Consider the following 13,924-nt stretch of genomic DNA (forward strand, 5'->3'; position numbering starts at 1 on the left):
CAATAGAATTGACAAGCCCTCGCCTCTATTTGAAACCGCTCTCCAGTTCAGCCGGTTGATTGGCTGCTGCAAAAATATCCCAAACTCTGCTGGCTGCTCTTAAGATTCTCCCTTATCCATCCATATGATAGTCTAGGATTGCAGCCTAAAAGTGTTACAAATGTTACTCACTTGTTCCACTCAGTCCACATGCCTTTCCAAAAAAAGGAAATACGAGATGATAAGCTGCAGTGGCAAAGCTAAGAAGACATTGCCTAACTGCTGTTTCATATATTATCTGGCAGAAGATCTTGGCTTTGTCAACAAGTTTTCACTGGACGTGGGAGTCTCATCCAGTTGCAGTCTCTCACTGGTGAAATTAATTTCAGGATGCTGTTTGCGAACTGGCGTGAGCTGGCGACATTCGCACGTTACACTGTGGAACCCAATCCTTTGCCTTTTCTATATTTTGTTATTTAAAATTTTATACCGCCCTTCACCTACAGATCTAGGGCGGTTCACTAAGGCCCACTAGGCTTCCCTGCCGATAAAATGTGTGCAGGAGTGCAGCCTTCAGGCATCCTGAGGGAAAATTTAAAAGTAACGCGGAAAACTATGCCGCTCCTGGTGTATTTTTGTACGCTGCGACATTTTTCAACAACCCCGACGCCGCCTTTCCCAATTCAGGTGCGACAAAAGGGCTGCCGGCGAACGAGCGAGCGCCTCCCGCGGAAAAGCCGAGAGGCCGAGAAAGGCAGCGAGCGGGAAAAGCGCCTCTTCTCGCGCTCTCCCCTCCCGCCCACTCCCTTTCTTCGTCCCTCCCCTCGGCTCACGCTAGGAGAATGAACGTAGGAGATTCCGGTAGGCGGACTCCTCCCCCATTTCCACGGTGCTGATTGGCCCTTTCCAGCCCTGTCGTCGATAGGCCACGCGGAAGAATCGGCGGGCGGCCATTGGCCGGGGGTGATCGGAATTAGGGAGCCGTGCGCACATCAGCAGGGAGGGTGCGCGGGGTCGTGTGCAAACCGCGTGTGGCGCAGCCAGCAGGGACTCAACGGCAGCGGGTGGAAGAGAGAGAGAGAGAGAGAGAGAGGCCAATTCAAGTCGCGCGCACGCGGAGCAGCGGAGAGGGGGGGCAGGAGAGTAGGAGCGGGGAGAGTCCATCGCCGCGCGGGGGAGGTCCAGCTTCAACCGACGACAGAACCGAAATCGAGAGAGAGGTAACCCTCGGTGAGGCAGGCCGACGGGGTTGGCGTAGTTTGAGGGGGGGGGATATTGAGTGAGGAGAAAAGCTCTCTGGGCGGGGTGAGGGAAGGAGGGCGCTGGCTCGTTCCGGCCTACTGCGCGGGAAAAGGAAAAAAACACCGTACTCGGCCGCGGTTGTTTCTGAGGAAGACGGAAAGAAGGGCTCGCTGAGGGCGCTCTGTGGTCGACCCCCTCGCGGGAGGGCTGAGGCGGTTGCAGGTAGGTGGGCTCCTCGTTCCCGCCTTCTGGGCCGGGAAGGAGACGGGGGCCACCTCCCGCGCTCGGGAGGGAGACGGGACGGGCGGGTCCTGCCCGTCACGAGAAGCGCTCGTTTGGTCTGGGCCCTGTGCAGGCCCTGCGCGCCTGCGCGTGAGATTTCAAACGGGCCGCGAGGGTTGGAGTTGGACGCGGACACATCATGAGGCGGAGGGAGAAGAGGCCTTCGCTCAGCACGCGAGGCTGCTCTCTCCCCCCCCCCCCCACGGCCGCTCCCCATAACAGTGTCGTCGTGGGAGTGTGTCCTCGTGGGGAGGCTCGGGACCTCAAAGCGAGGCGTTCCGCCTGGGGCCGCCCTCTAGCTAGTTGGGGAAAGGTGCTCGTCTCCGATGGCGCCGCCGCCTTCCCCGCGCGTCCCCCACGTGTTCGGCTGAGTAACTCGCAAGAGGAGCCAGCTATTTAGCCGATCCATTGTAATTCACGGCCGTGTCTGTGACGCTCGAAGATGGCGTGTGCTGCTGTCCGCCCATTGGTGAGTGTGGCGCGCTCCTCGGTCGCGGAAAGGCGGCGCGCCCGACCCTCAGTTGGAAAACAAGCTCCTCTGGCTCCAGTGGGACTTGATCTCAAGCAAGGCGGGTGTGCTTGCAGCCTTGAGACGTGTGTGAACCGCTGATCATTCTGCGAAAGTGTGATGCACTGCTAGGTGCTTTAAGTAACACGGGGGACAAGCACGGTGCTTGGAGGACTTGACAGTGTAAAATCCAGTGGAGACAGCCAAGGACTTTATTGTAGTATTCTGTATCACTTGAGTACTATTTAAAGGAATAGGCTGAGGAAGAGTTCGAATGAGCCAAGCAGTCTCTGTTCTGATGGAGAGGTCAGTTACTAAGGAACAATCTGGGAGGAGGAAGCCTGAAAAAGCAGGTGACTTAAAAAGTGGCACCAGAGCATTATTAACCAGAACTACTTCTAAAGTACATGGAAATCTTGCACATTGTTGATTCTGTTGCTATTGCTTGGGCAGATCATAACTAAATACCAAATTCCCAGTTGAATCCTGGCTGAAGCACGATTGTGAATTTTGTGTAACAGATGCTCTTCACTACTTGGTAACTGCAGGTCCTCTGAAAGTAAGGCAGTGGCATACTTGTCCTGATCTGGTCGCTTTATAGTGCTCAAGGAAGTTTATATTGATGCAGGTCTCAGTTGCTTATGCTACTATAATTTCATTTGCATTTAAAATGTTCTAGGATTATTAAGTGTTTGTAGCAGGTTCATACTGTTGCCCTTTAGGAATTTAACATATGTTTACTTTGTCATTTAAAGCATTTTTATGCTGCCTCATAGAAAAGTTATCTGGGTGACTTAAATTGCTTAAATAAGAGAAGAATTGAATACAAATAAGGCATAGAATCATGAAATCAAAGGCAATGTAAATATAACAAGCACAAGTTATTGCACCCCCAAAACTAAAACAGATTTAAAAACAGATGCCCAAGCTACATAATTTATTTAAAAGCCTTGCCTAGTTTGAGTGTCCCTTTGGCTGAACTGTTAAAGCTAACTATTAAATAAATATACTTGTCTGAGCTCCTAAGCCAGTGATGACCAAACTTTTTCCAAAGAGGGCCAGATTTGATGAAGTGAAGGGCCAACCAAAGTTGTTGAGCTTTTTTAAGGATTTTACCCCAGGAAATAAACTGCCACAGGGGCCTGATTAAACCGACTGGCGGGCCAGATTAGGTCCCCGAAACAGACTTTGGACATGCCTGTCCTAAGCTGTGCTGGGTCTTGACCTTTTCAACGGCAGCTATTAACTTTCAGAACTGAAAAATCTGGGCAAAGTCTACTGTGATAAATGTGGGACAAAAGGTGGAAAATAATTGCTTCATAGTGACAATAAAGATTTCATCAGAAAGGTATCAAATTGTGTTTATAATCATTTTCTGGTAAATTTCTCTTCATTGCCTTCACTGCATTTCAGAAACATTCTGAGTGCCTCTCACCATAGTGCAAGTTGGAAATCTGATCCTATCTATTTCCCATGTTATCCCTGAGTATTAGAGAACTTGAGCATATTCCTATAATGTAGGCGTAGTTCACCTAAGGGCCGCATGGGTGGTTGGTGAACAGTTAAGCCACTTGCCATTGGATATGGCCAAACGCAGTGTAGGGCTGGGCTATTATCATACACTCTCACTATTTCTTGATTGTGATGGGGAGAAAGGCATCTTCCATCTCCTATGAGTGCTCTCTGCCATTTACAAGGAGTAGAAGGCACATGAAGACGATGCTTCCCATCGCAATTGAGCTTACTCCAAGGCAGCAAAATTTGATGGTGGTCAGGAAATGTTGGGGGCGAGTGCCTTGGGAACCTGTGATCATTGTTAGAAACTCAGATGTGTAAGCTAAGTGCCAAATGGCTCCTTAAATTATAGTTACAGTCGCCAAAACGGAATTCCTAGTTGCCATTTTGGGGCCAGACTGCTCTAAAGTCATATTTTTAAATACAGTATTTGGTTCCAGAAATTCATTCTGATTCTGCAGATAAAATATAACAGATAGAACTCTACAGCATGTGTTGCTGGTGTGTGGAAACAAAGATCCATGGTGGAGGTGTCAGGCGTCATCCTAGTGCCTGGGCATCTTCACATGGTCGCAAGTGGCTGATAACCAGGTGCAAAATGCGCCTGATGATTTCAAACATTGCCTCTGATGGATCACATTGTAGGTTTGTGAGGGCTGCATGTGGGACATGACTCATGAATTGCCCAAGTGCTATACTGTACTGAGTTATTTCTTATTTAGCAACAGGCAGTAGTTTTACAAGGCACAAAATTTACCTGCTATTAATAGTTCATGGATATAAGCTTTTTTCTAACACAGAGATGGGTGTCTATATTATTATACTGTGCACCTGTTTGCCTTCTCTGGAGTCATTGAAATGGTGCAGGAAGGGGAGATTTATCTTGAAAGTAGAGAGAAGAAAAAGTAATAGGCTAAACTTGGAAGGAAGTGACATAAGGCATCAGAGATTTTTACCTCATGTGGCTCCTGGGGGGGATTATGTGTTGGAAAAATAGTCATGGGGATGGACTATACCTAAATGGAGCAGAGGGAAGATGAATGAACTAGAATGAATGAAAGGATAAGAAGGTATAGGAAGAGGTTTATGCGAAAGGCCAAATGAGGCAGTATGTGGGAAGAATTGTGGCTTGAGAGAAGAACTGGTGGAAGAGGAACAAAGGAGACAAAAGATAAGTCAGAGTCAGTATAGAGTGGGGAAGAGACACTAGTTGGGTGCTGACAGCAGCCTATGTCATATTTCAATACACACTCACAGGATGCCTGCTGAAAGATGGACATCTGTACCCCTGAGTTCCAGCAAGAATATGCCAAATAACTTAATAGGAAGGAGCTGACTCTTAAAATGTGACAGGAAGGGCTTAGGTGCTAGTTTTTGATTCATATGAATTGTATTGGGTATTCAACCCTGCTCACGTGCTGCTCACATTGGTAGCAGATAAAGATCTTATTGGGTGGAGAAGAACCAGCTACATCTCCTGAGCTCTTGGGAATAAAGGGAAGGGTGGGGAACTGTTACATTGCTTGGACTCCTTGTATGGAAGATGAGATAATGCCAAAAAAATGATGGTATATAAATGTAAACAATGAAAGTAGTACATGAGCAAAGTCAGATAAAGAAAAGTGAGGTTCACAACAGTAATTTGTAACAGGTAGAGTTGGATGTTATCCTCCATGTTAGGTTTAAGAGTATAGCCATTGGACTTAATATGCTGTATTATTAGAAATTTTGGGTTGTGTCAATACTGTGAAAAATGAAAGCAGTGTACATTTGAACAGTATTTATAGGTAGTTTACAAGTTGGCATCAAGCACTTCAGCTCTTGTAAATATATAAATACATTATTCTAACAACATTTTCCCTCTTTTTTAGGAAACCTAATTGCAGCAATGAGCAGCAACGAGTGCTTCAAATGTGGGCGTACTGGCCATTGGGCTCGGGAGTGCCCTACTGGAATGGGTCGCGGGCGTGGAATGCGAAGCCGTGGCAGAGGTATTTTCCCATCCCCAAAGCAAATTGTACAAATTGAAAGTAAACATTAGTTAGTCTCTTTTAACAACTCATTTGGTAGCCTAACCACAGCTGCTAGGAATTCCATGTAGGTGAATAAGTAGGTATGTGGAGGGAGGGACTGATCACCTAGTCCTTTAGGCTTTGAAAAGAGCCACAGAGAAATAAAAGTTTTCCTTCAACACAATAGCGGAAATGCAATGGAAGGGGCGAGCAGAGTCATTCCTTCTCTGCCAGTATCTCTGGGAGATGTCATGATTGGTTTGGTTTGGTTTTTTTACTGACCGACTGGTTTTTTGTGGGCTTATTTACACAGCTGCTTTAATTTTGTTGCTATTTGCAGTGCAGTATAGTGAGCAAAAAGAAATTGGTATGCTCTTTTTTGTCCCGTTATGTGATTTAACTATGGTACATGTAGTACCCCCACTGAATTGTTAAATGGCTTTATCTTTCTAAATAGGCTTCCAGTTTATGTCATCATCACTCCCAGACATCTGTTATCGCTGTGGTGAATCTGGTCATCTTGCCAAGGATTGTGATCTTCAGGAGGATGGTAAGTATTTCTAAAGTTTGGATGGGGAGAAACATTGCCAGTTAATTATGGGACGTAACACAATGTTAAGCACATATTCTGCAACTCTCTCCAGGTTTTATAGTCTTGTTTGTCTCCTTTTTCTTATTGTGGAAGCCTGCTATAACTGCGGTAGAGGTGGCCATATTGCTAAGGACTGCAAAGAGCCCAAGAGAGAGAGAGAGCAGTGCTGCTACAACTGTGGCAAACCTGGCCACTTGGCTCGCGACTGTGACCATGCAGATGAGCAGAAGTGCTATTCTTGTGGGGAATTTGGACACATCCAAAAGGACTGCACCAAAGTGAAATGCTATAGGTAAATCAACAAATGTGAATATTAATCCCATTATGCTGACCTTTAGGTCTCCTATAAACAAATTGTGTATTTACAATAAAATATATGGGGTTAGTTAACATTTGGATTACTTTTTTTGCAACGGTTTCTACCGTAATAAAATTTGTTTATTGATTTTCTTTCTGTGTCCCATTAAATTATTTTGTGCTCTTATCATAAACTCGTGATTTGTAACTTCTCAAGTTGCTAATACCTCATTGCTCACTTGGGTAAACTCCAAAATTTTTAGGGTCAACTAGGTTTCAGTAAGGGTATGGCTGTACAAGTGTAGAATGAGTTTATTTTGTGAAGAAGCTGAAAACATGGGACATAGGAATCATGTCTGCAATGTCCCGAATACTATACAGTAGTGTTTCTATGGATGTACTTTGTGTGTGGGACTGAAGTTCTGTCCTGTCTGATTGCAGGTGTGGTGAAACTGGCCATGTAGCCATCAACTGCAGCAAGACTAGCGAAGTCAACTGCTATCGTTGTGGCGAGTCAGGACACCTTGCACGGGAATGCACAATTGAGGCTACAGCTTAACTGTTTTCCTTTGTCGCCCCTCCTTTTTCTGATTGATGGTTGTATTATTTTTCTCTGAATCCTCTTCACTGGCCAAAAGTTGGCAGATAGAGGCTATTCCCAGGCCAGTGAGCTTTACTTGCCGTGTAAAAGGAGGAAAGGGGTGGAAAAATCGACTTTCTGCATTTAACTACAAAAATGTTTATGTTTAGTTTGGTAGAGGTGTTATGTATAATGCTTTGTTAAAGAACCCCCTTTCCGTGCCACTGGTGAATAGGGATGGATGAGTGGAAAGAGTTAAGTCAGACCAGCAAAGCCTCCCTGGGTTCCATGGAAGTGATCATATGCAGGAGGAAAACAAACTGGAAGTGTCTGAACTTCCACAGTAACTAATTACAATAATGGCCTTGGATTATCTGACCTCAATAACTGTTATAACACCGAGTATCTGTATCAGGCCTTACCTAGAGCGTATAGCTAAGTGGGATAAACAAAACAATGCACATGCGTGTTAATGGCCACGAGAGTGAGGGAGAAATCGAGAACTGAAGTAACAGTAATACAATAAGTGAATGTCTAATATGAGATAACAAGGTAATGGGAAACATTAAATATTTCAAATTAAATCAAACCCAGAACGTCAGTGCTTTAGAGCATACACAATTTGGAGCTATTCAGGACTTGCAAAGAAATGCATTTTCACAGAAATCAAGATGTTATTTTTGTATACTATATCACTTAGACAACTGTTGAGTTTCATTTGCTTGTAATCAGTTTTTAAAGTCAGATGGTAAAAGCAATTGAAGTCCTAGAATATAGAAATGTAATTTTAAACTATCAATAAAGCTGGAGGAGGAAGGGGAGTTTGGCTGAAGTTTTTTGTTTGGGGTTTATTTTTCAGATACATAGTACAAATTAACATTACAGAGGCAAATGTGGAAGAATAAAAGCTGAACATTGACTATTGTACCACAACTGTATTATACAAAGTTAATTGCTGTATCATTTAAACTGTAGAATTGTCAAATACATCACTTCAGCAGCAATATTTGCATTCTTTTTTCTCTGCATAGATTAACAAACCGCAGAATGATCAGTCATTAGGAAAATGATTTTATATATAGTATTCCTAAAGATACTGTCCAAGAACACAATTATGTATCTTGTGTTAAAATCCTGTAGTTTTTCAAATTGCACATTAGGAAAACTACATTATGGACAAAGTACATTTTGTGGTGGAGAAAGAAGTATGTGAAGAGTACATTTCATTCAAGTAATCACATGGAACTAGCAGTGAAGGGGCAAACTTGTAGGTGTGTGCCCCACCCTCGCATTTACCTGTGGTACCAAAGGTGGCTTATATCAAACAAATAAATGCTGTCAGCTGATATTGCAGTCAAAACAGGCCTGCATGGAATTTCTAAATACTTCCAACAGCAGCAATTAGTGCTAGAAAGCATGTCTAATAATATGTATTGAGACAATGACATCTAAAATAAGAGGAATAAAATTTCATCATGTGGAAATTTCATCATGTGGAAAACTGCTCCTTGTGTGACCAGCTCTTCCTTGGGAGAAAAATGGAGCAAGCAGGAGCCTACCTTTGGCCATTGTCAGTATGAACTAGGAGAGGTTAGGAAGTAAGTAATCACCCTCTGATTTTGCAGGTACTTGATGCTTTACTGCTGGAAAGTGATCTTGTAGGAAGTTGAAAGGGACCCATGCTCTGGTTAAATGATTTACCCAGCAATCAATGTTTATGTTAAGTCTTTATTCTATCCAATTACCTATCACATTAAAAGTTTCCACTAACTTGGGAGAAAAATTTTATGCAATTCTTCAGCCTTTATATTAGAAAAAATCACTTAACTGGCATGTTATTCGAGACCATGTTACTAGTAAGGGAGACGAGAATGTAGGCTGTAGTTGAGGTTGACTAAAGACAGAAGTAGATTCTCTTCTTGCCTGCTGGGGAGAAGATGCATGGATATTCAAACGGCAAAATATATGGTAACAAGACTGCTTGATCTATATCCCTTAAAGCTTATTGCTAGAACCAGGTCTCTGCCAATGACAACTTCTTGGAAGTCATTTCAGCTCTGAAACATCAACTGGATTTCAGCTATATGGAGGCTAATGAGACTTGGTAAAATTTGGTCAATGCACCCTAAGAATTGAACATATAGCACTGGGAAAAGGAAGATTCTGTATGGCTAATAGTATTCTGTGACAAAATACAAAAAATGGTCTGCTATAAACAAGCAAAGTACCATACGTGTGAGACCCTCTTAACCAATGTCCCATTCATTTTGTTTTTCTTTGGTGCAATACAGTGGAAAGAGCCTAGCAAAGTATATTTTGTCAGTTCCAATATAACACGATCATAAGCTGAATGAGTAATGCAGGTCTGATGTGTTCTCTGAATAAAGATATCTTTTGCCATAAAAATTGATTGGTACACACATTTTGATACTGAATGCACAGGTAGGGTAATTCTCAAATGACAAAACCTTCAAAAGAAGTTCGTGAATTTAGTCTTATGTAGAATTAATATAGCATACTAATAACCTTAACTGGGTGACAGCCAGTGTTAGACACGGGAAAAGTGAATTTGTCAATTTCAGTGGGTGTACTAAGGGCTGGATTTCATTTGATATGGCCCCTAGTTTTGAAATGCTGTTGAGCTAGGCCTAGGACATTATTACACATAAAAATGAAGATGTTTCACAAAAGCTGGAATTTCTGACAATCCAGTAAAATTATTCAAAAAACCTGGATAACAAAAAGGGATGTGTCCCTTCTGTTGACTCACCCAACCTCCCTTCATGCTAAGAAGAGAGTTACAACCTTGGTTTTACAGCTCAAGATGCATAGCACTACATTCAGGTCAAAGTAATTCGGGAGCAAAGATTCACATCGTTGTTGGTCGAAGAAAGTTCACATTTACAACTTGCATGAAAAACTTTGTTATCGGCTTTGTATAGTTCTATGTACATGCCTGTCATAGAGCTGATGTGGGGAACCTTTTTCAGACATTACATCACATTACCATCTGGGGCCAAAAGCTCCAATGAAGGGTAGGGCTTGTGCGAGAGGGTATTGAAGGCTTCATTACAAGAAATTCTCAATACCTGAATTTTCGGCCAGGCATTGCCTACATCGTTAGTGAATGCAAAGTTTCTAAGGATACTCTTCTTTCTCAATGTTGTGTTTTGTTCCTGTGCAATCACAGAAAATACAGCTTTGTATACAACCTTGCTGAACCGCTCATGGTAGGTTAGTATTTCTGTACTACAAATATCCTAAGATTTCTAGTTGGGTAAACATTTGTATGCTTGCTGCAATTCCTTGACACTGAAGCTGCATATTTACGCCTGGAAATAAGTGCCATTGAGCACCATGAGATAACATTGCAGAGTAAACAGAATTGGGCTTATGCCTTTTAATATCAGTAATAATTTTATCCTTGGGAATTACCCTTCAGCCTTAATTCCTTTGTTAGAAAACTTACTTTCCCAAGCAATACAGCTGCCAATTCATTCATACTGTTACAGCGGGTTATTCTCGGTTCTTGTGTAAATTTTTCCACAGAAATGTACGCTAACATGTCTCAAAATGATTTCCCCTATTTTCAATTACATATACCAGCTTGACTATAAAATGTGAACCTAAGGATGAGTTCACATTGATATGCTCCTAGCACTGTATGCACTTGACCAATAGTATGGTCTTAATTTACTTACGGAAGTTCTCCTTGAGCAAGATGGTTCAGGAATTGGTGGGGCCAGGACTCATACCTCACCTAAGCTGGGTCACACATGTGCCACTAAAACCTCATACATGGGTCCTAAAGGTTGAGGACTACTGTAACATGTCATATCCTCTTATATAACTTGCCCCCTTTCTTAATCCTCCATCCTTCTGCATGTATTGCATGGGCCTATGGGGAATCTACTGCTTCTCATTCTGCAGATAAAACAGAGGAATAATTATAGCTTATACCTCACCGTGTGGCAGTGCAAAAAGTACATTACTGTTAAAAGCGCCATGTAGAAAGTACTGTGATTGACTTAGTATGCCATAAACAATGACTTATCTCATCCATCATGACACCCATTCAGCGCTTTGAGATACTGTGTTTATTGAATGGTATTTCACAGTGCTTGCAAGTTAAACACTGAATAAAAGCTAGCATTGTTCTTATGTGGTTTTGCTTCTACTCATTTATGTGTATGGTTATCACTGGTGGGTATATCTTCACTGATGTTAAACTTCCTATGATCCATCATAATTTACGTGAAAATTATAATGCATTGGTAGAAAGATTAAATTTGTATGAGGAATTAACTCCTTCAGAGTAATTCTTGATCAGGAGAAATGATAGACTTAGTAGAGATTTGTTGTTTCCTATGGTTTATTGAACTTGAGCCATCACAACCTTTCAGTTCTCCATGAACCTTTAGCATGGATTATCTCCACATAGAACAGGTAGCACTACATTGGCTGCCATTCACATTTATCATCCTTGGGTTTCACAGCGTTTAAGAGGATGGAGAGCATAATTTATAGATAGGAAATCACGTGTCCAGTCATAAGGTAGCCAGGATCTCAGCAGCACGTCTCTTGAGACAGACAGATGCCAACAACAATGCAATTAAAGCTTTGATACTGTGCAGAGTTAGGTACATTTAAGAACACATATTTAAATAGACATAGGTATGCATAACACCACAGGATCAGGCAGTATTGCTGCTAGAATGCTAGATGTATATTAACATCTTTAGGATCATGCTGTAAAAACACTGCATTAAACAGAAGGATTTGTCCTCTCCCAGACCTGTAGTTTGACCAAACTGCGGGAGGCAGTAGAGGACAGAGGTGCCTGGCGTTCTCTGGTCCATGGGGTCACGAAGAGTCGGACACGACTAAACGACTAAACAACAAAAAGACCTGTAGTTATAGCATGCATCCATCAGATGGCAGAAGTAAATGCTTTTTGAGTTTGTGAATAGCAAAATAACTCCTAGCACCTTTGAAACTTAAAACAATAGTAAATAAGTTCTCTCTGTGGTTTTAGGGGAGGGAGGAAAGAAACACCAGCACCCCCACCCTATTGAGCTTATCATGCTTGGATTAACATTAAAATTCAGTTAACTATACAGCCGTTTGTTTTAGGTGTTCAAAGAACAAATATATTGGTAATTGTTACAATTGTATGACGTCATAGGCCATTATTCTTACCTCTGTATTGCAGAGGAAGGGGATGCTGATCACTGAGTCTGGCAAATGAAGTTATCTCAAGGTCCTCCAGTGAATCCCTGGCTCAATATATATTCTACTTTTGTTCTTTCCACGGCTCCAAGTGTACTGCTGACACTTACTATTGGATTTTCTGGACGCGACAACAATCTGAGACTCCTAATTTCAATTGTGGATTGAAACTATGTTCCTATTGTTACTGGTGCCTAAGCAATTCAGTCTGAAGCATAGTACTGGGCTTTATTCAGAGTAAAATATGTTTATAATTAGGCTGATAGTTGAATGTCATTGAAGATATTGCATGTGAAGGTAAAGCTGCAATATTTTATCCAGAGCAGGACAGGCAAAATTTTCACATTTGCCTTTTGTGGGGAGGCTGAAATCTTTAATATCCACCCATACTTACTGTGTATTTGCATAACTTCTAGGGTGATCTCAGACAAACCTACCATAGGAAAGATGCATCCTGATTGCTAGTGAGAGAGGAAGGGCAAACTACATGGATTCCAAAGACTAGAACAAAAGACAGAAGCAGACAAGAGAAAAACAACAACTCTTTAGGGCTACAGGGATTACTATTCCCTGGTGATTCCCTGGTGTTCAAACAAATCACTTACCAATCATCTGACATTATTCATTGGCTAAAAACAGTGACGGGAGCAGTCAGGCTGGCTCATTTCATAGAAATCACTTAGGTGGGTACCTGCCAATTTTTCTTCATAACATTGTTTCTAGGGGGGCTTGAGACTGACTTTAAAGAAAGCTCAGAGATTGGGCCCTCTGCCTGGAGGCACTAACTTCGCAAGTGTCATTGTGCTCATAGGCTCTAGATTAGCAACGCTTGCACTAGCATATACTGGGCCAGAGAAGGGCTGCTAACTAAGCAGTCTTTTAATATCAATAGAAGAAGGTGCACATTTGACACCTCCCTGTCAGAAGAACGGAATGTTTTATACGTAGGTGCATGGGCTGGGCAGTAGGTGTGCCTGCTGAAAATCTGCTTGTCACATAGGCTTTGGAAACACAGAACCTCTCCTCACCCCCGTTGTGCCAAATAATTATGCCTCAGCGGCTTCATTTTGCAATTGTATAGAGCAGCCACGATGCTTTTCAAAGCATTGCAACTAGGACTTTACTCTCTGCGTGTTTTTAAAAAAACGACGTCCAGGCTTCCTGAACCTCAGCCCTCCAGCTGTTTTGAGACTACAATTCCCATCATCCCTGACCACTGGTCCTGCTAGCTAGGGATCATGGGAGTTGTAGGCCAAAAACATCTGGAGGGTCGAGGTTCAGGAAGCCTGACGTAGACAAAAGGTCGAAATTCAACAAAGCGCCGATTCTCATCTCTGCATCTCCATCGGCTGAACTTCCTCTGATTACTAGGGGGGCACGTAACAAAAAGTCGCTGCACGGAGCGCTCCTTTTCAGTGCTCTTCCATGACATACCGAGCAAGCTCGGTCTTTCCTGGACCGTGTTTTCCCAGCGAGGGCTGGCTCCGATCGGGGCTCAGGGTCTGCCTGGGTCCGCTGCTGCTAGGAGAGCAAACAGAAGTCAAAATCATGCAGCATGAAAAGCCCTGCTGCAGGGTGGGGAATCAAGCGCTTTTGCAGCAGAAACTGCAAAAGGCGGTATACAAATTCAATAAGCACTGTGAACTTTCTTGCCCCGTTTCCCTCTTAGCTGTTGCCTCATTAATTTC

General features: G+C 42.9%; 1 protein-coding gene and 1 long non-coding RNA gene across 4 annotated transcripts; one reads left to right on the plus strand and one right to left on the minus strand.

The window, feature by feature from the left end:
• Window positions 1–993: 993 nt before the first annotated feature.
• On the minus strand, window positions 994–5,518 carry LOC309362621. The gene is made up of 2 exons (XR_014165042.1): window positions 5,403–5,518; window positions 994–1,205 (listed from the first exon to the last, which is right to left on the minus strand). It is a non-coding gene; the product is annotated as an uncharacterized lncRNA (long non-coding RNA).
• On the plus strand, window positions 5,404–8,011 carry CNBP (CCHC-type zinc finger nucleic acid binding protein). Of its 3 annotated transcripts, none has more exons than XM_081898249.1 (4): window positions 5,404–5,517; window positions 5,996–6,088; window positions 6,183–6,422; window positions 6,869–8,011. In XM_081898249.1, the coding sequence occupies exons 1-3, from the start codon at window positions 5,415–5,417 to the stop codon at window positions 6,410–6,412; spliced, it is 426 nt and encodes a 141-aa protein (XP_081754375.1). In that variant the 5' UTR covers window positions 5,404–5,414; the 3' UTR covers window positions 6,413–6,422; window positions 6,869–8,011. The 3 variants fall into 3 exon arrangements, with proteins under 3 accessions (XP_081754375.1, XP_081754374.1, XP_081754373.1); XM_081898248.1 differs by having other exon boundaries at window positions 6,224–6,422; XM_081898247.1 differs by having other exon boundaries at window positions 5,996–6,087; window positions 6,220–6,422.
• Window positions 8,012–13,924: the final 5,913 nt, after the last annotated feature.

Source organism: Podarcis melisellensis (assembly GCF_964234715.1).
Source record: "Podarcis melisellensis genome assembly, chromosome: 2".
Taxonomy (NCBI): Eukaryota; Metazoa; Chordata; class Lepidosauria; order Squamata; family Lacertidae; genus Podarcis; species Podarcis melisellensis.